A 20,869-nucleotide genomic window follows, 5' to 3' on the forward strand; every position below is an offset into this window, starting at 1 on the left:
ATCTAAATTTAGTAAATAAATAATAATATCAAAACTCCAGCCCTTTTTATGTGCATCATGTATAAAAAGGTTCTGAGATTCTGTCAAGGGAATGGAGCTGCCATTTTTAGTTTTTTACCTCCCAATGCCCCTACCCAATGAGTTGAGTAATCCCTTCTGTTAATTCCTAGAAATTCCTGTAACATTTATGATAGTCCTTCAATGGTGCATGTAGGTGGGATCATGTTAATGCTGCTTGATATTCTGTAGGTTCTTACGCTATTAACCAGTTACTCTTTCTCATTGACAGTATGGGGAGACCTTTCAGTTTGACTGCAAAGACTGTATTTGCCTGGAAGGTGGAAGTGGCATTATCTGTGAACCCCTCAAGTGTCCAGTACCAGATCGTGAACTACAGTGTGAAGGAGAAGGATATCATAAGATCACCCAAATTAATCCTGATGACAAATGCTGTTCAGACATCGTGTGTGGTGAGTATGTCCATGTGTGTAGCAAAGGTCAATCATAGTGATACTGTGTGACCTTTATTCTATACATTTAGCAATAGCAATAGCACTTAGACTTATATACGCTTCATAGTGCTTTACAGCCCTCTCTAAGTAGTTTATAGAGTCAGCATATTACTCCCAATAATCTGGGGCCTCATTTTACTGACCGTAGAAAGATGGAAGACTGAGCCAATCCTGAGCCACTCAGATTCAAACTCCTGGAGTGAGCAGTGAGTTAGCCTGCAGTACTGTATTCTAACCATTATGCCACAATGGCCACCATTTATTTCTTAATGTCATCTCTCTTGGGCAACCAGGCTAGAATTTGTCAGTGTAGAAAATATAATTGTATTTCAAGTGAGGTGCATTTGTGGTCCAACTCATTTATAAAGCACTAGCCATTGCCCAGGTATTTATTTATAGGGGGAAATGTCAGAACCAAACGTAATTTCTAATATTGGATTTTCCCCTTTACTAGAGGGTTCTCAGTGAAATTCTGTACAGTAATTTGAAACATCTTACTTCATTTAAGTGACTGTATTTTCTATTGTTGGAGACTGTTTTTCTTTTTCTTGAAATATGGCCAATCTGTCTGAATGAAAAAGTAGGATGTGGAGAATGGGGACAGGTCACCTTCCATTTCTTTTGGAGTACTGTGAAGCCATTATATACATACATACATACATACATACATACATACATACATACATACATACATAACAAAGTAAGCTAACAATAAGATTTTCTCATTAAAGTTTTTTCAATCTGTAGTAGAGTCTCTAACTTAAAGACTTCCCAAGATACAGCTGCTTTATTCTGCAATAGATTATACTTAGAAGACAAAGGATAATTTGCCAATGTGGAAGTTGAATTTTTCCTTTCTCCGTTGTAGTGTGCAACACCACTCAATGTACAACCAAACCTCCTCAGTGTGATCCAGGATTCATAGCTGTTGCTAACACCACTGAAGAACAATGTTGTCCTTCTTATCAATGCAGTAAGTCTTTTTTAACTAACTTCGGAAGGATGAATACGGCTTTGGAAAATTCAGTTTGAGACTTTGATCCTAAATGGGTTACGTTAGAATTATGTCCAGTTATTATCAATCAAAATTGTCTCCACAAAATATTTATTTTATCACCTAACATTTATCAGTTGAAAGCAAATCAAATTTAGAGAACAGGTATCTTGCAATGAACTACATAATATCCTGCTCACAGATTATTTTTTTAAAAATCCTACTATACCTATAAATTTGCCTTTTTTCTTGCCATCTGTAATATACCTGATTTATACATCCTTGTTTTTATGTATTAATTTGAACAATACATAATATTAATACATAATAATACCTATCCACTTTGAGTTTGTGTGAACTTCAGTAGCACATTCTATGGAGGTGATAATTAGGAATGAAGACCTTGGTTCACTTATATCTCCCCAAATTGCCTCCTGCCGATCACCTCCCATAGACCGATTAGATCACACAGGTTAGGTCTCCTCCGGATTCCATCTGCCAGCCAAGTTGGCTGGCGACTCACCGGGGGAGAGCCTTCTCTGTTGCAGCTCCAGCCCTCTGGAACGATCTCCCCGTGGAGATCCGGACCCTTACTACCCTCCCGGCCTTCCGCAAAGCTGTTAAGTCCTGGCTGCTCCAGCAGGCCAGGGGGCTCTCGAAATATCCAGCCCCTCGGAAATTGTGACTGTTGTATATTTTAATATGTTGTTTGTGTATTATCCCCCCTCCCTTGTTTTATTGTAAGCCACCCGGAGTCCTTCAGGAGTGGGCGGCATACAAATCAATAAAACTCTAACTCTAACTCCCCAAATCTCCCACCCCTGGCCATGTTGAGATCGCTAGTGGTTTTAAAACAAACTGTTTGGATAACCATAGATTCTACATCCATAAGGTACTGCACAGTACAGAATAAATAAACAAACAAATAAATAATGATATCGTCAGCAGGCCTCAGTAAATGCCATAATTGGGGTGAAAAGATGAGAAAATGTGTTGTTACTTTACTTAACATTACATAGTAGAGAAAGTATATCAACAATAATGTACGGCTACTTTTAAGCAAAGAGCATAAAGTACTGACAAATATTTTTAAACAATCATTTTCTCTAGATCCTAAAGAAGTGTGTGTGAAGGATGGTAACGAATACAAGGTAAATTTTTCCTTTCTTCTTAAGAGGGATTTAAAAAAAAAATTAATCAAACTCATAGCCTACCTTTTATCAAAGTTGCAACTCCAGAAGGCTTGTTTGTAAAGGTAAATAACAAGAATGAGTTATAACTGAAAGTTAGTGAGCATCACATCACGGAAAATAGCAAAACCAAGGAAAGAGTTGTAGAAGACTGACCTCAGGTAAGATGCCCAAGGCATTCTGGGATAACCAGGATTCCAGCACATAGTCAGTTAATCTGCTTTTAGAACCAACTCACTTATCCTGTTTTTGCACTGAGGTCTTTCAGGACACACACAGTACATATCTACTTAGGAATAAATTTTATTGAAATTGATACTGTAGAAAACTCTATGCATGTTTTTAAGCAAATAGGCCCCATTGAGCACAGCAGGACTTGTTTCTGTCTAGACCAAGACTTGTGAGTCTGTGGCCCACAAACTGGAAAAGTCCCCTCAACAGAATATGCTGGAGTATTGTGTTGGCCAGTTGGGAGAAGTTGTAGTTGTGCAGTGTTGTTTTCAATTATATTCTGCTTGCTAGGTTTTTTTAAAAGTTTTTTTTTATTAAACACACATTAAAACATTGGACAATGTAACTGTCCTGGCAATGTCTTTGCCATACATACTAAAATATAAAATTAAATATTATAACCACCATGCCTATTTACAATTGGTCTATTCAGTATTTACAAATATAAAGATATTGTATTTCCATCCATGTTGCTTTGTTCTTATCTTATATATTTTCACTGGTACAATTTCATACATCATTCTAATCTCCATTCTATAAATCTTAGTCATTGCTTATTTGGGATATTTCCTTTTTTGTTCCAACCATTGATAAAATTTACCCCAGATCTTATAATATTCTGATTCGTCTTTGTTCTTCAATTCCCACATCAGTTTACCCATTTTAGCACAACCAGAATTTTCCTAATTACTTCCTCTTCTTGTGGAATTTTCCTGTTATCCCTGTTTTGGGCAAAGACCATTCTTGCTGCTGTAATAATATGTATTATTAAGTAGATTACCCCCTTGTTATGTTTATCGTTTATGATTCCCAAAATAAATAGTTCTGGTTTGAATTCTATTCTCTATCTATAACTGTTTGCTAGTTTAGCAGTAAGCTGAACCAAACCATCTCTGGCTTTGAGATGGAGGGTGGAGAAGAAATGAGAAACTCTTATCTCCAAGGCAAACATTGATTGACAAAGCTCTTCTGAGGCTAGGAAGCACAGTATGCTTTAAAGTGAAACATAGAATTCTGCAGACTCAAATGGCTGATCAGAACAATGTTTTCAACCATGCTGGGTAGTGCAACTGACCAAAAATGGGGAAGACTAATGAAGAGCTGGGTTAGCAAAAGGACATATATAAGCCCCATTAGGAAGTTGTAGAAATGAAGCGGAGGATAGGGCTGTAGTGCCGTCATGACCTATTTGTGATGGGAAGTGGGAGGACAGTCATGAGAATGGGATTGAGAAGCCTTCAAAGATGTTCAATTGAATCCTCAATTCTTACCTAAACAGGCAGTATGAAACAAAATAAAAAGAGGCAAAAGCATAAATGGATTAATAGTAAAGGGATAACAGCCTTCTGGGTAAACCATAGGAAACATGATTAGATGAGCTAATTCTTCTTTATTGTAAGGCTACGTTAACAGACTTATGCAAATCTGAAGTACAAGCTACTAGCTGAATTTTTGATCATCCAATTAACTAAATTTCTTTCTCTGACTGTTAAGCCACTAGGGGCTCTTGCCTCTCTTGTCTGATCATTTCTTAGGCAATATCACTTTTCCCATCCTGAAGGTCATTCTCAAACACCATTACAAGGGAATAGTAAAGTAGACAAATTTATTTCAAATAGCAAGAATTGAAATAAAGGGTTGGAGGCTTAAGAATCCATGTAATACATTCCAAAATCGCAGCAAATTCTCTAATCCCCAGTGGCCTTTCTCATATCAGAGTTTCAATAATTTTGTAACAAAGATACTACATCAGATCTGCTTCACCTTATTCTTTGCTAATGAATGAATCCCCCTGTTTTGTTCCAGCCTGGTTCAGAAGTCTTAGGAAGCAAGTGCGAAAAGTGTAAATGCACAAATAAACAGAACAGCACCACTCTTCTGAATATCATAGAGTGTAATGTTATCCCATGCAACGTGAAGTGCCAGGAGGTAAGTAGTTCCACTTATATAAGCAGACAAAGTAATATGTGGGAAAAACAAGAGGACAAGCAGGATTGTGGAAGAACAATTCCCTGTAACCTAATTCGTGACATTCCCAAGCTTGAGGACAAGCTTCACTGTTAGATAGAATGAAGTAGCCATTTCTGACAGTGGACGTGCTCAGCTGAGAACAGCACTGAAGATATAGCAGAATAGATGTCTTCCCATCTAAGCTAGCACATTGTCCCCAGATGGACTGAAAGCTGTCATTCTGCAGCCAATATTCAAGCAAGATTTCCCTCCCAAAACAATCAGTTTATGTATGCAACTAGAATAGAGAGATTTTCATCCTTTGCCTTTAGAAGGCAAAGTATCTTGGGTCAACCATAAAGAACAAAATATCATTAAGGAAGGAAGAAACCCAATGTGGAAAAAGAAAGCCAAACAGTTCAAAAAAAGAGAATTGAACATTATTGATAGGTCCCAAAGGAGGAAGTAGAAATCTTGGTAGTAAAGTGGTTGAATGGAGGAAGGAAGGCAAGTAGAAGTTGTATGACAATCTCATCAATCATATTACTGTGATCACCTGGAATTACAGGAATTGCAACCCCAAATATCTAGAATTAGGATTTCAAATTAAGCAATAGCTGGTTCTAATAATAATGTGTGACAATGAGTACATTTGGGGACAGACTGGCTCAGAGACACTGTGCCTTCTTTGTGACTTCTTTCACTTAAGAACTGAACTAGAGCTTGTCCTAGTAGAATCTCCCTGTCATAACAAGCAGTGTCAAGGACCTCAATCTGCTTTGCCAGGAACCCAATCCCTTTAGTCTCAATGCCCAGCCACATGTATAGGGAATTTGGGGCAAAGCAGAAGTGTGTCTAATAGGAGCTTGCCTTTCACTGCCCTGGAACAAAAATGTTGTGTCATTCCATACCCATCTTGCTGGCTGCTCTTTCATAGGCTGCCCTACCCAACCAAGATTATAGATCTTGTTGAAACCACCAGAGCTTCATATTAACCTAATGACTTCAAGGCTCACTTCCAAGGCTACAGCATCAAAGATAAGCCTGGGCCTCTTTGGCCCAGATGCAAAAAACAGACACCACATCCTACAGAAAAGCACCAGAGAGGCTCCCTTGCTGGTAAGAATCACATGTGCCATGCTATTCATGGACAACAAATTCGTTAAAAATTCTACCCTTTGTGGGAAAAATCTACCCAGGTAGGAGATGTCTTCTGATCTCAGAAAACCAGTTGATCTTCCTTAATTAGTCCAGAATCTCTGCCTTTTATGATAGTCTTAGGCAAAGATATTGAGAAAATAAGTCACTATCTGCTCTCTAGGCTGGAGGTAGCTTGACCTACTCTATTTCTGCCAGTCTTGAAGGCACAGCAAAGCAATTGAACAACCAGTTGGCATTAATGGATCATGCTAGTTAGATATAACAGCTCCATCTGGAAGGACCAGATTGCCTACCTCAGAACAGAGCACTGAAGAAAGGCTCCAATGGCTGTCTGGAATTTGAATAGGAATACTTGGTTTTATTAAATCATTTTAAAGTCCTATTTGAACATCACAATTGTGTATATCTTTCTCTGTAGGGCTATACTCCTATTCCACACCCTGGTGAATGCTGTCCAACATGCGTGCAGACAAGTTGTGTTATAAGAACAATAGAAAATGACATTGTCATCTTAAGAGTAAGTTTATTTATTTTTATAATTATCTTCAGGTGGTAATGGTTTAAGTTAGGTTTAGGTTTATTGGATTATATGCCACCCTTCTCCCAAAGAACTCAGGGCAGCATACAACATAAAAACACATATTACAAAATTTAAAAGAAAGATTAAATAGAATATCCAAAAAACCCAATAGACATTGACAATGAGATTTAGAAATTAAATTAAAATTAACAATTAAAATTAATAATTTATTTTATTCAGGCCAGGCCAGCTTGCTGGAAAAGCCAACTTTTTAGGGTGCGGCAGAAGGACCAGAGATCAGGGATTATGCGAAGCTCTGGGGGCAGCTCATTCCAAAGGGAAGGCGCTCCCACAGCTGACACTGCCTGGCCGACAGCACCCTGAGGAGACCAACTCTGTGGGATCATACTGGATGGTGGGAGGCTACCGGTGGCAGTAGGTGGTCTCGCAAGTATCCTGGGCCTTAGCCATGGAGCACTTTAAAGATCATAATTAACACCTTGAATCGCACCCGGAAAACAACCGGCAACCAGTGCAGGCCGCCTAAAAGGGTTGTAACATGGGAGCACCTAGGTACCCCCATGACAACCCACGCGGCCACATTCTGGAGCAGCTGAAGCCTCCGGGTGCTCTTCAAGGGCAGCCCCATGTAGAGAGTGTTACAGTAGTCCAGGAGAGAAAGGATGAGGGCATGAGTGACGTGCACAGGACATCCCGATCCAGGAAGAGGCTCAACTGGTGTACCAAGCAAACCTGGTAAAAGGCCCCCCCTGGTCATGGCCATCAGGTGTTCTTCTAAACTAAGCCGCGTATCCAGGAGGATTCCCAGATTGCAGGCCCTCTCTGAGGAGGCTAAAATTTCTTCCCCTATCATCAAAATGGTACAAGATGCACAAATCAGGATGATGGGAACCACAGCCACTCAGTCTTGGAGGGATTGAGCTTGAGCATGTTTGTCCCCATCCAGATCCGTACAGCCTCCAGGCTTCGGAACATCATGTCGAGGGCATCGTTTGGGTGGTTTGGGGTAGAGATGAAAAGTTGGGTATCATCAGCGTATTGATGATACCATACCCCAAAACCACAGATTATCTCACCCAGTGGTTTCACGTATATGTTGAACAGGAGGGGTGAGAGAACTGACCCCTGTGGCACCCCACAAGTGAGGCACCTCGGGGTCGATCTCTGCCCTTAAGTCAACATGAACTGCGATTGATCCGACAGGTAGGAGGAGAACCATAGCAAAAAGGTGCCCCCCACTCCCAACCCCCCAAGTTGTCGCAGTAGGATACCATGGTTGATGGTATCAAAAGCCACCGAGAGGTCTAATAGAACCAGGAAAGAGGAATAACCCCTGTCCTGGGCCCGCCAGAAATCATCAACCAATGCGACTAATGCTGTCTCTGTGCTGTACCTGGGCCTGAAACCTGACAGAAATGGATCCAGATAGGCAGCTTCGTCCAGGTACTGGGGAAGCTGACGTGCTACTACGCTCTCAACAACCTTTGCTACGAAGTGAAGGTTGGAGACTGGACAATAGTTGTCCAGGCTGGGTCTATGGAAGGCTTCTTAAAGAGGGGCCTCACCACCGCCTCCTTCAAGATGGTGGGAAAGAACCTCTGTCTCAATGAAGCATTGGTAATTGCCTGGAGCCAGCCTCGTGTCACCTCCAGGGAAGCCTAAACTAACCAAGAGGGACATGGGTCCAGCACACAGGTGGCAGCACTGAGTCTCCCCATAATCCTGTCCATGCCCTCGGGAGTCACAGGGTCAAACTCATCCCAGATAGTTTGCACAAGATTCATCCCTGTGAACTTGCCCGAATCTACCCAGTCAGAGTCTAAGCCTGCCCGAATCTGAGCGATTTTATCCTGCAGATACTGAACAAATTCCTCAGCCCTACCCTGAAAGGGGTCTTCCCCAGTTCCTTGATTAAGTAAGGACCAGGTCACCCTAAACAGGACAGCTGAGCAGTTATCTGTGGACATGATAAGAGCGGAAAAATGTTGCTGTTTTGCCGCTTTTATTGCCACTAAGTAGGATTTAATATGAATTCTTACTAGTGTTCAATCGGATTCGGACCGGCTGGCTCTCTAATCACTCTCTAGGCGTCTTTTCCGGTGTTTCATCTCCCGGAGCTCCTCAGTAAACCAGGGAGCTACCCAGGATCGGCACCGGGTCAGAGGTTGCAAAGGCACAACGCCGTCCAAGGCCCCAGTGGCTGCCCTATCCCAGGCTTCCGCTAGAGCTTCGGTCGAACGGTGAGCAAGGGATTCAGGAAAAGTCCCAAGCTCCATCAGGAACCTTTCAGGGTCCATCAGGCGCCTGGAACGGAACCATTTAATTGGTTCCACCTCCCTGCGGCGAGGGGGGCAGTATAGAAATCAAGCCTAAGGAGGAAATGATCTGACCATAGAAGGGTTGGATAGAAATATCCCCTAAATCTAGATCATTGATCCATTGTCCAGAGACAAAAATCAGGTCGAGCGTGTGTCCCCTGTTATGAGGGGATTCTTGAATTAACTGAGTTAGTCCATAGCTATCATGGAAGCCATGATCTCCCAAGCTGACTCGGATGTCTCACCAATGGAAGGCAATGCTTTTCTTGGCATTGCTACATGCTAGAATGTGAAAAAATGTTGCGGGGGGGGGGGGGGGGAATTGAAGATTTGTCACTGCATCAGAACCGTCTCATGATTTTCCTTAATCCACTATCCTTACAATATCTAGGCATCTATGCAAAATTTCTCCAGAGGATATGCATTCAGATTAAGCACAAATGGAAAAAAACAACTAATGCATTTCCATTGAGTTTATAGTTATTATTATACAGAATCAATGCAAAAATGATATAAGAAATGACTATGGGAATATTCATATCTAATTTTTCCACTTATAAGAAATGGGTTTTGGCATATTCGTATCTATTTTTTCCCAATTTATTTTGTCTAGTTCACTGTTGTAGTTTGAGGGTATGAGGTCCTGAGTGGGTTGTTCAATTGTGCCTACAAGCATTAACAGGGTTAGTCTTGATGGAAATTGCAAGAAAAATAATGGTAACTCGAGGCACACAAATCTCAATAAAACAAGGGCGAGGGAAATTGAGTAAAAGTTGGAATGGAAATAAGAAAATGAATGTGGCTTATAAATCAAAAGTTGAAAAACTTCATTCCTTTACATTTTTTTTTATTTCCTCTAATTTTCTCTTTCTGTTCTGTCCTTCTGCTACTGACAAAGGAGCTTCCTTGCTTGGTCTCTTCTCTGCACTTTCTAGCATCTCAATATCTTTTTTCTATCATGGCGACCAAAACTGATGCAAGATTCCAAGGCCTCATACCAAGGCATTATAAAATGGTATTAACACTTCACGGGATCTTAATTCTATTCCTCTGTTAATGCAGCCTAAGTCTGTGTTGGTTTTTTTTGGCAGCTGCTGCACACTGCTGGCTCATATTTAAGTGGTTGTCCACTAGGACTCCAAGATCCTTCTCACAGTTAGTACTATTGAGCCAGTTGCCACTTATTCTATACCTGTTCATTTGGTTTTTCTTGCCTAAATGTAGAACCCTACTTTACCCACCACTGAATTTCATTTTGCTAGATAGGCCCCAATGTTCAAGTCCCTCTAGATCAGTGGTTCTCAACCAGTGAGTCGCAACCCCTTTGAGGGTCGAACGACCCTTTCACAGGGGTCTCCTAAGACCATAGGAAAACACATATTTTCAAAAAAATACAGAAAACATAAAATAATTTTATGGTTGGGGGTCACCACAACATGAGGAAGTGTATTAAAGGGTCATGGCATTAGGAAGGTTAAGACCCACTGCTTTAGATCCTTCTGTATCTTGAGTCTATTCTCTAGATCGTTGACTATTCCTGCCAGCTTGGTGTTGTCTGCAAATTTAATGAGCTCTCTCTCTACCACTTCATCTCACAGCCTTATTGATTTGGCCCTCCTCACCAGTCCCCGTTTTTCATGTGGCCCTTAGGAAAATTAATTGCCCACCCCTGTTCTATAGCCTCTCATATCTCAAGTATGAGTGGCACAATTGGTGGAGAAAGGATTTATCATATTAATTAATTTTCATTAATAGGATGCCTCCATTGAATGTCTACTCTGCTCTTTGTGAGAAGAAAGGTTTTTAACAAATAGGAATCTCTTTAGTCCTGAACTTATTTCCTTCTTCCAAACAGCCTGGTGAAAGTCAGAATGATCCAAAAGACAACTGTACTATTTACAGCTGTACGAGGATTCACAGGCAGCTGATTTCCTCTACCTCTATGATTCAGTGCCCAACATTTGATGAGAATAAATGCCAACCGGTGAGTTAAAAGTTGAACCTACACATATGATGTTGTGGGGAGGAGGAGCAGAGGTGGGTTCCTACCAGTTTGCACCTATTCGGTAAAACTGGTTCGTCAAATCTACCGAACCGGTTAGAAGAGGTTCCACGAGTGGACCCGGAAAGCAGGCCACACCTACAGAAGAGGTTCCAAAAAATTTTGAAACCCACCACTGCCACACACACAGACAGACAGAAAGAGAGAGACAGAGAGAGAAAGAGAAAGAAAGAAAGAAAGAAAGAAGGAAGAAAGAAAGAAGAAAGAAAGAAGAAAGAAAGAAAGAAGAAAGAAAGAAAGAAAGAAGAAAGAAAAAGAGTGAGAGATGAAAGAAAAAAGGGACAGAGAAACAAAAGGAAGGAAAAAGAGAGGGACAGAGAGAGAAAGAAAGAAAACACATGGCCAGCAAGCCACTCTCACCAGGTCACATGGCCGGCAAGCCACTCCCACAAAGGAGGCCACACCCACAGAGTAGGTTCCAAAATTTTTTGAAACCCACCACTGGGGGTGGGGGGAGTGTTACTTGATTCAGATTGAATAGGGTAGAAGCAAGAGTTGATATTTTATGTGGCTTGCTGGAACAATGTAGCAATTATTACTGAAAAATAAGCAAGCAAACAAAGATGGTTCAGGCTGGAAAAGGTGATCATTTAAAGACAACAATTAATTATTCTTAAACATGATTTATTCATATTGAGGTATCACAGCACAACCCATAAGGTCAAAGGTCAGAGGTTTCAATAATTCATTCCCAGAAGTCCTCTGAGTTTATAGCTCCTGGCCTGCCCTTTGTTAGGGGAGTGGCTTGCAGCTTCTCCTGTCACTGGCCATCTTCCAGAGAGTGTCTCATCTGGCATGTTCAGCCCATTGTATAAGATAAGACACTCAGCACCCATAATTGCCAGTGAAAGGAGAAAAATGAATGGGAAAATGAAATAATTCTTCTAGAATTTCAGTATAAAAGCATGTAATGAAAGGTTTTAGGCCTTTCTTCCCCTTTGAGAAACAGATTCATCTCACAAGAGATAAACAACATTAAACTTTAGAGTCCTTTGTTTTTTAAAGAAGGAAACTATAAATGTTCTTTTAAACTTTAAAAAGATGCAATGGTATGTGGGAATGACCTTCGGAGATAATTGAAACACCTGCAGCCTAGATAGAGGGTCTTCAAGGTCATTCCCACATATTACCACAATGCCCCAAGCATTATTCATTATGCTATGCTGACGATGTTGAAAGAAATAGATATAATTTGCAGAGAAAGTTATCAACTGAAAATCTAATATTATACCAAAAGGATATTGCTGCTGCTGCTGCTGCTGCTGCTGCTGCTGCTGTTGTTATTATTATTATTCACAACAACAGAATTGTATCACAGCGGCCAGTTGTTTCGCCGGATTTGGCATTGGTTACTAGTCGGGTCCCACCCAGGGGCCTAGGACGTCGTAATGTATTTTTGTAATATGCGTGCAGATCCAAGCAGTGCGGTTTTTTGCATTTGACTGATGATGATGATGATGATGATGATGATGTTGATGATGATGATGATGATGATGATGATTCTTTAAAGAATACTAAGAATTCTGGAACATTTCAGACAGATATCATCTACTTCTGTTGTTCAAAAATGGATCATGACCTGTTCTGGTGACAAGGCAATTAAGCAATGTGGATAGTTCTTAGGCTTCAGGGTAATCCCAGTAGGATCAATACAGAATAGAAAAATACAAACACATGTTTATAGTTCCACTATGGAAGGAAATAATTCTTCCTTCAAATAATTTACGGAGTAAAGGAATCTGCACCATGATCATGTTTGAGATTAGCATATTTTTCTCACTTGTTCTTCATGTAAGAAATAAGGTAGAAGGAAAGTTGTTCTCCACCCTATGTGTCCCATGCAATATCATAACCTACAAATCCCATAATTCTTAGGAAACATGGTGGATATTACATTGCAGAACATCAGAGCAATTATTTCAGTACAATTTGCAGTCCTAGTAGGTGGTTATTCATATTGTTGTTATATTATTATTTTGTTTGCAGGGCACCATTGTACCCTTGCCTAATGGATGTTGTAAGACATGTAAGTATTATAAAACTATAAACACTTCCATTCTAAGGAATTAGTCTTTATACAATGAGGAAGGGGGAGGGGCAATTAAATTATACCAATCAATATTTATTTGAGATAGGTTCATCCATTTGCATTCTAGCAAATTATTGCTTTTCTATTGAAGAAAATCAATAATTTGATGGAATACAAGTGATGCTCATTCTATTGATGCTTTACTTATACATATTTGCTTGAATAATGAACTGTGTTAAAAAGAACAATTGGCAAACATGAAAACATCCCTAGTTAAGAAGGTTGTATTGGTGTGATTTAAAGAATGATTGGCTCTAGAGCTTTGTCCCTTCAACGGAACTAAACTGAATTGTAAATGTTGCCGTATGGCATTCTTACATGATAGGTTTATTAAGGATTTTCCTTAATTTTCCTTGATATTTTGGAAGAGATGAAAATCCCACTAAAAATGTTGAGGAAACAGAAAGTTTTCCTAGTTCCTTCCAGGAACATGCCTGGAAGAAAGGAAGCTGTTATCTATCTGCTAGATTATAGGACTTTACACCTGGAAGAAGAAATGGGATAGGTTCTTATTTTAACAGATTCAAACTCAGTTTCAGTTTCAGTTTCAGTTTTGGTTTATTTGTATGCCGCCCTTCTCCAGGAGGGACTCAGGGCGGCGAACAACTCAAAGGGGAAAGGGAACATAAACAACAGTACACATAATTAAAATACACGAAAATCACACAGCCATACCAGTCGAGAGGGGAGGGGAACTCATCAACCCCAGGCCTGCCGGCACAGCCAGGTTTTGACAGCTTTCCGGAAGGCCTAGAGAGAGGTGAGGGGCCGGATCTCCGCAGGGAGTTTATTCCAAAGGGCCGGAGCTGCTACACTATTTTTTTCAATGAGCTTGGTGATTGGATAGCCATGTATAGATGCTAGGCTAATGATGCTCATTTATATAAATGTCCAAGAGCCAAGGTGGCGCAGTGGTTAAATGCAGCACTGCAGGCTACTGCTAGATCAGCAGTTCAGCGGTTCAAATCCCACCGGCTCAGGGTTGACTCAGCCTTCCATCCTTCTGAGGTGGGTAAAATGAGGACCCAGATTTTTGGGGGCAATATGCTGACTCTCTGTAAACCGCTTAGAGAAGGCTGAAAGCCCTATGAAGCGGTATATAAGTCTACTGCTATTGCTATTGCTATGTTGGGTTAGTTATTTGTGCAGCTGTTTTAACTTTTTTTTTTGTAATGTGGCATTTGTATTCAGATAAAGCACAGGAAAATTAATTCTCTTCATTTGCATTTTTTATATCTTCCCAATTTAAAACTAATGGAAGCATCCCTATTTATACTCTATTGAAAACTTCTATGCAAAAATTAACTTTCAAAAAAATACTCACTTGTTCCATTAGAAAGGTTGATAATGGTTTAATTTTCCTATCGAAAATATCTGGTTTTGAAATTTTCATGGGCGTTCTTTCCCGTTCAGATACCCAACCAAATTACATTTAACTAGACATTTGACACAAATTTTGGAGAGAAAATTGTTGACTATGCTGAACGCTCCATCCAGGAGAACAAAAAGCTTGAAGTTTATGCTTGTATTTGAATGACCGTCTTTTTATTCCTCTTTTTTGATAGGTATATTGATGCCAGATACCCCATTGTGCAGTCCCATTCAAACAATGGACCAGATCAACTACAATGGCTGCCATTCAGAGGAACTAGTCCCTGTGACTCGGTGTGAAGGAACATGTGGAACTTTTTCACTGTATGTAAAATGCTGAAATCCACTGATATGCTTGTGTGCAAGACAACTCCAGCTTTCTATCTTTGTTCAAAGTTATTAAATTATCTTTTTTTCCCATTCCCAGCCGTACAATAAGAGACCTGGAAAACAGATTATTTTGATAAATGAAATAAGGATAATGAATGGTTTCTACTTGGAAGAATGGATTATAATAGGCAAATTCCCGATGTATAGATTATTATGGGCAATTGAAAACCTTATTAAAACTGAATTGAAGGGAATAAGCTTTAGGGCTGCTGCCAAAGATGCAATTTGGTTTTCCTTGGAAAAGCAAGTTGAGGATATGGATTGTAGGGGAAAAAAAATAAAAATTCAGATATTAAAAAAATGGATGACGTTGAGCATGTTTCAACTGAGGTCTTCCTCCTGAGAAACAATCTTAAATATTAGCTGTCAAAGGTATAACTATTATTTGTATATGAATAACATTAATTATTTAATACTATGGACTATTTAAAGATTCCAACCCTTCATTGAACTTTCCAAATTAACAAAGATAAATTTTGAGAGATTTACTGGAGGAGAATTCACAAGACTTTGGGATGAAGATATCTTCTCAGAGAAGATGCTTCTGCTAGAATTTCTCACTGTCCCTTTTCCTTAACCTCAGTCTCTTGACTCAGCCCACCTCTTCAGCAGAATCACCTGCTATTTGGAGGAACATTTTCATAAAGCCTTATTGTCTATAGGAAAAATAAAAGATAAAACAGTAATCTTCCATACATTTACTTCAATGGATGAATTTCTGGATCTAACCCTCTGTGGCCATGTTTTCTGATGGGTTTTAAAAATGATATTGCTATTGGTAGGAATATAATAAGGTAATCTTTTGGAGTAGTCAAATAGTGAATAGTATAATATAGTGATGGCTAACCTTTTTGTCCTTGCATGCCGAAAGTGTGTGTGTGTGTGTGCACAACAACACATGATGCATGCCCACACCTATAATGCAATGTCACCCCCCCATTACACCACACACATGCACGTGTGACACCACCATGGCCCGTTTTGGGTCTAGCAAGCCTCCCTGAAGCCTCCTGGAACCAAAAAGAGGCTGCGGGGGGGGGGGGGAGAGGTTGCCGCACACAGATACATGCAACCCATTTTGGGTCTAGTAGGCCTCCCTAAAGCCTCCTGGGACCAAAAATGGGATGCCCCACGCCTGCAGTCCCATCCCGCCCCCACACCTCCCCATGCATGTGCACCCACATGTGCGGCAGAGGCCCGAAAATCAGCTGGCCAGTGGGAGGCATGTACACAAGCACGGTGGAGCTGAGCTGGGCAACGGCTCGAGTTCCTGCAGAGAGGGCTCCGCATGCCACCTGTAGCACGTTTACCATAGGTTCGCCATCACGGGTATAGTAGATTCAACTAATTTGCCCTAAATTCAGCCAGACTTGTGTTACTTTGGTCCTTTTAATTCTCCTAAATAAAAAAGACTGAGTGTTTCTGTCTTAATTTTAAAAGATGGCCCAATATTTAAAGGACCTTATACCTTGGCTGGGTGTTATGGAAGACATAGTTTAAGCTCCTGGAAAATAAGCAGTGGAAAATTTTCTTCTCTTATGGTAGAGGTTCTGCAACATCACATCCCCGATCTTCAGCACAAGCACCCTCTTTAAAATCACACATAACGTGAGCAAATGTAACTAACTCTTTCTTCGTTTTGCATTATAAAAACAGATACTCTCCTGAAGCTAATTCCATGACGCATACGTGTGGCTGCTGCAGAGAGTCAAAAACAACCAAGAAAGAAATCATGCTGTTGTGTCCTGGTGGCATCAGAAAGAAATACAGGTACATCCATGTAGAACGCTGCGAGTGCATGAAGTCTGGATGTGGCATCGACCAAAGCTCCTCAGAAGAATACATGGAGAACAAAGGAAACACCACGCAAGTGCCCCAGGAAGAGAAAGCATTAGAACGGGTCAGGAAAGCTCTGAGGGCCATCGGGAAGAGAACTTAAAAGAAGGAAAGCTTTGGAATGAAATAAGATAACTGTTGATGCACAGTGAAGAAATATATTGTGACTACTATTATAATCAACCACTTTGCCTTACTTTTCTATAGTAGGGATGTCTAACCTTGGAAGCTTTAAAACTTGTGGACTTCACCTCTCAGAATTTTGCTGACTGGGGAATTCTGGGAGTTGAAGTCCACAAGTCTTAAAAGCTGCCAAAGTTGGACACTCCTTTTCTTCAGCCTTCTCAGTCTGATCCCAACCCCCACCTCCTTTGGCTGTCCTTTAATGTGCTCACTTATTTATTTGCACTAAAAAGAAAATAACAATATTTTTTTCTTATATATGTATGAAAAAAATGAAGGATGGGTTGTATGACTTGGACTTTTGAATCAGCTTCTTTTGCTTCGGTTAATTAAAGGCATATTTCAAAAAGCGAGGTCTCCATTTCCGGTTTTGTCAACGTGGTTTTTGAATTTCTTAAAACTTGTGCTTCTACTATTATAAAATTTATCCTTCAGAAGAAATGTTGCTGATCTATGAGGGAAATGCCAGTAACTTGCTGAGTTTCCAGAGGTGTTTTGCTGGGTTTTTCCATGGTCTTATTGAACTATAAATACTTACATACACATGGCCGATAATATTATCCAAGACTGTTTTTGAATCTGTCTTCCAAATACATGCAATCTCAGATGACAGGCCCAAGACTCATATTTCCTTCCAAACTAACTTCTTTTTGATTCCTATATACATCTGTTTAGAGATGGGCTACACTTACTTTAACAAACCAGTTCACCAAAAATTTGAGCACACACTCAGGACTTAGAACAAAGCTTTTCCGATGAGGGAGACTTCTTCCACACCTGCCAGGTCAGCCACGGTTAGTAGAACAGGCGAGGCAGGCAAATCAGCTGGGCTGTGGGGCGGGGTGAGTGAGCCAGAAAGTGAGCTATCTAGGGCCGGGTAGCGTCGAGGCGGGTGGGCAGGATCAACCGGTGCTCAGAACTACTGGCTTGGGTAAACCATCCGAACCAGCAGCAACCCACCTCTGCATCTGTTGAGGATTGTGTTGACTCTGCTGCCAAAAGCAAAGAGCAATGCTGAAAAGTCAGTAGAGTGCATTTATATGATCTCTTCATGGACATGCTGTATCTTCAATGAAATCCTCTCAAAAGATGTGTGTGTGTGTGTGTGTGTGTGTGTGTGTGTGTGCATACACATCCAACAACACATATCCTGTTTTGTGGTTGCTAGATTCTGTTTTGCTTTGCTTTTTGTTTTTTTGTTCTTTGCAATTTATGCAGCAGCAAATGAAGAATGTGGTTATCAAGACATCAGAGGTCAGTTGCTCACGGTTCGGCCTGGATTGGGCAAACTGGCAGTAGAGCTGGCAGGGGGCTCTGCCCACCCACCTGGATGCTTCTGTGCATGAGCGCGCATGAACCAGTAGTAAAAAAAAATGGCAACCCACCACTGCAAGACATGTGCACGTAGTACACACACTGCTCCAATGCACAGTGCTGTTCTTCCAGCCAACATAGCAATGTTTATTTATTAACTACAAGTTGTCTTTGTTGTGTATTGAAGAAAGTCCTCGCTGTTACGAATGACAGCTCGGAAGCAGCCAGGCGCATCTTAGCCAATCAGACGCGCCTGTCAGTTGCCGAGCTGTCATCCGCGCGAGCTGTAACACGAGCCTGCTGCCTGCTGTATAAAAGGCAAGCCGTTTTAACAGTTAACTGTCTTGTTAGAGCAATCACCTTGCTGATTGCTACATTGTTTCAGCTGCCTCAGCTACTGCCGCCTAGCCGGCTTTCACTTGTTACATTGTTGCGAGTTACTGTTACAAATCCTTCAGCTTCTGAATAAACGGTTACAGTGTTTCACAAGAACCTGCCTGGTTTCTTAAGCTATAATAGTCTTCTTTCTACAGCTGATTCATAGCAACTTACCCGAGTGGTCAATATTCCCCCAGAAATTTACTTTCATTGAACTTTAGTAAAGAAAGTGCTGTAAAGAAGAGAAAAAGGAAGAGTGGAATTTACACTAAGCTAAAGACAAGGGCAGATGCAATTTAATTAATGACGTTTGTGCCATTGAGGAAAAACATTGCAAATGCTTCATTTTATGTTTCTTATGCCTCCTATTCAGACATTCCTTTGTCACTCATAAAATTAAGCATGGAGGCAAAGGCTGCCATGCTCCCAAATACCATAAAGAGAGAGAAAATCTCATTTGAACATTAGAAAAAAATCAGAGGTAAAGGTAAAGATTCCCCTTGCACATACGTGCTAGTTGTTCCCAACTCTAGGGGACGGTGCTCATCTCCATTTCAAAGTGAAAGAGCCAGCGGTGTCCAAAGGTGTCTCCATGGACATGTGGCCAACATGACTAAACACCAAAGGCGCATGGAATGCTGTTACCACCAAAAGTGATCCCTATTTTTCCACTGGCATTTTTTTGGCTTTCGAACTGCTAGGTTGTCAGAAGCTGGGACAAGTAACAGGAGTTCACTGTGTTACCCGGCACTAGGGATTTGAATTACCGAACTGCTGACCTTTTTGATCGACAAACTCACCATCTTAGCCACTGATCTACCGCGTCCCATTAAATCAGAGAGATATCACCATATAGATGAGTATGTCTGCTTAGCGATGCCCCACATAAAGTTGTCAACCAAAAGGATCATCAAAATGTCTTCAACTTAATATTCATCTGGAAACAAGATTAATTTGTGTATGCATGTGAGTTTATATGCTCCTTCCCCAGTGAAGTGAGGTGTCTAGGATTTGATTTTAAAAGTCATTCCACTCTGCAATCTGGGGCATTTCCTCATTAGTGATTTACAGTATGTTATAGCATCACCCAGGCATTTCTGTTGCAATAAATCACAAATGATGACAGCCTTTACATCAGCATAGTGATGGTTGGGTGGCACTACAAGAGATTGTAAATCATGAGGTTTGACTCCTATTTTGAATGCTGCAGGAAATTAATGACAAAAATAATAACAAGAAGACACCCCACCTAACTCGATGTTTGTCAAATAAACTCTATTTTCAGATTCTCTTGCTCTCTTTTGAAGTAAGTTTATTATGCTAAGCTATCTTCGTGTTGGAAAAAAATGCTCCAAAATTGTGGGTGATGATTGGGGACAGAACTGGTTAGGCACAACTTTTAAAAAAAACTTGTTTGAAAATGTATTCCTATGCAAGGGGACCAAGCAAAGGATATTATTTTTAGGAGGACTAAAAGGCTGAGGAAATATTTCTAAAATGACTCTGGAAATTGAGAATTTAATCAGAATTGTGCCAACTTTAATGAAAAAAACATTACTGTATGCATAAGTAAAACGTTCTCCCTTTTTCCTATTTCTTTTTAAACACAATTAAAACTGAGTGCCAGACAGACTGTTGGTAGAGAGTTGGCAGGCTGGTTGTAACTTTCTTTGCAGCTGGGAATGTGGTGGAAGACTTATGGACTCATTCTGAGACGATCTGGAGAAGCTACAGGTAGTCATCCATTTAGTGACTGTTCAAAGTGACAATAGCACTGAAAAAGTGACTTATGGTTGTTTCCCCACACTAACGACCATTTCAGTATCTCCATGGTCACGTGATCAAAATTCAAGTGCTTGGCAACTGAATTTATGATGGTTGCACTTTCCCTGGGTCATGTGATCACCATTTGTAAAGTTTCCACCCAGATTCTGACAAGCAAAGTCAACAGGGGGAAGCCAAATTTGCTTAACTGCCACACAATTCACTTAACAACTACACTGATTCCATTAACAACTGTGGCAAAAAAAGTCATAAAAATGGGGCGAAGCTCACTTAACCAGCTCATTTAGCAATGCACATTTCAGGCTCAGTTAAGCTTTACATGTAGATCAAACTCCTTTTCCAGCATCAGAAAGACTGAATTTTCAATTGCAAGAATCTGCCAGAACCTCTTGGGAGGCAAAAGCCTTCAATTTTAATCGATTAAGGTCTTGTCAATTTCAGGCAGCAGTCAGGTGATGAAGGGGACTAATCAATTAATTCAGTTTACAAAACAAAGCTTGTTAATTTGTGGTTAGCACATTAGCACTGTGAAGAAAATCTGCTGAGATACAAGATAAACTTGTT

General features: G+C 40.5%; 1 protein-coding gene across 1 annotated transcript in view; it reads left to right on the plus strand.

Annotated features, from left to right (window-relative positions):
• The window catches only part of MUC2 (mucin 2, oligomeric mucus/gel-forming), a 73,251-nt gene extending 56,503 nt beyond the window's left edge, over positions 1–16,748 (plus strand). Inside the window, exons 40-48 of the mRNA XM_032212759.1 lie at positions 290–470; positions 1,381–1,485; positions 2,617–2,657; positions 4,734–4,856; positions 6,457–6,555; positions 10,753–10,881; positions 12,946–12,985; positions 14,614–14,743; positions 16,466–16,748. Coding sequence (XP_032068650.1) covers positions 290–470; positions 1,381–1,485; positions 2,617–2,657; positions 4,734–4,856; positions 6,457–6,555; positions 10,753–10,881; positions 12,946–12,985; positions 14,614–14,743; positions 16,466–16,748 — 1,131 coding nt within the window. The remainder of the gene's footprint in view (positions 1–289; positions 471–1,380; positions 1,486–2,616; positions 2,658–4,733; positions 4,857–6,456; positions 6,556–10,752; positions 10,882–12,945; positions 12,986–14,613; positions 14,744–16,465) is intronic.
• Positions 16,749–20,869: the final 4,121 nt, after the last annotated feature.

This window comes from Thamnophis elegans, chromosome 1 (assembly GCF_009769535.1).
Source record: "Thamnophis elegans isolate rThaEle1 chromosome 1, rThaEle1.pri, whole genome shotgun sequence".
In the NCBI taxonomy this organism is placed as follows: domain Eukaryota; kingdom Metazoa; phylum Chordata; class Lepidosauria; order Squamata; family Colubridae; genus Thamnophis; species Thamnophis elegans.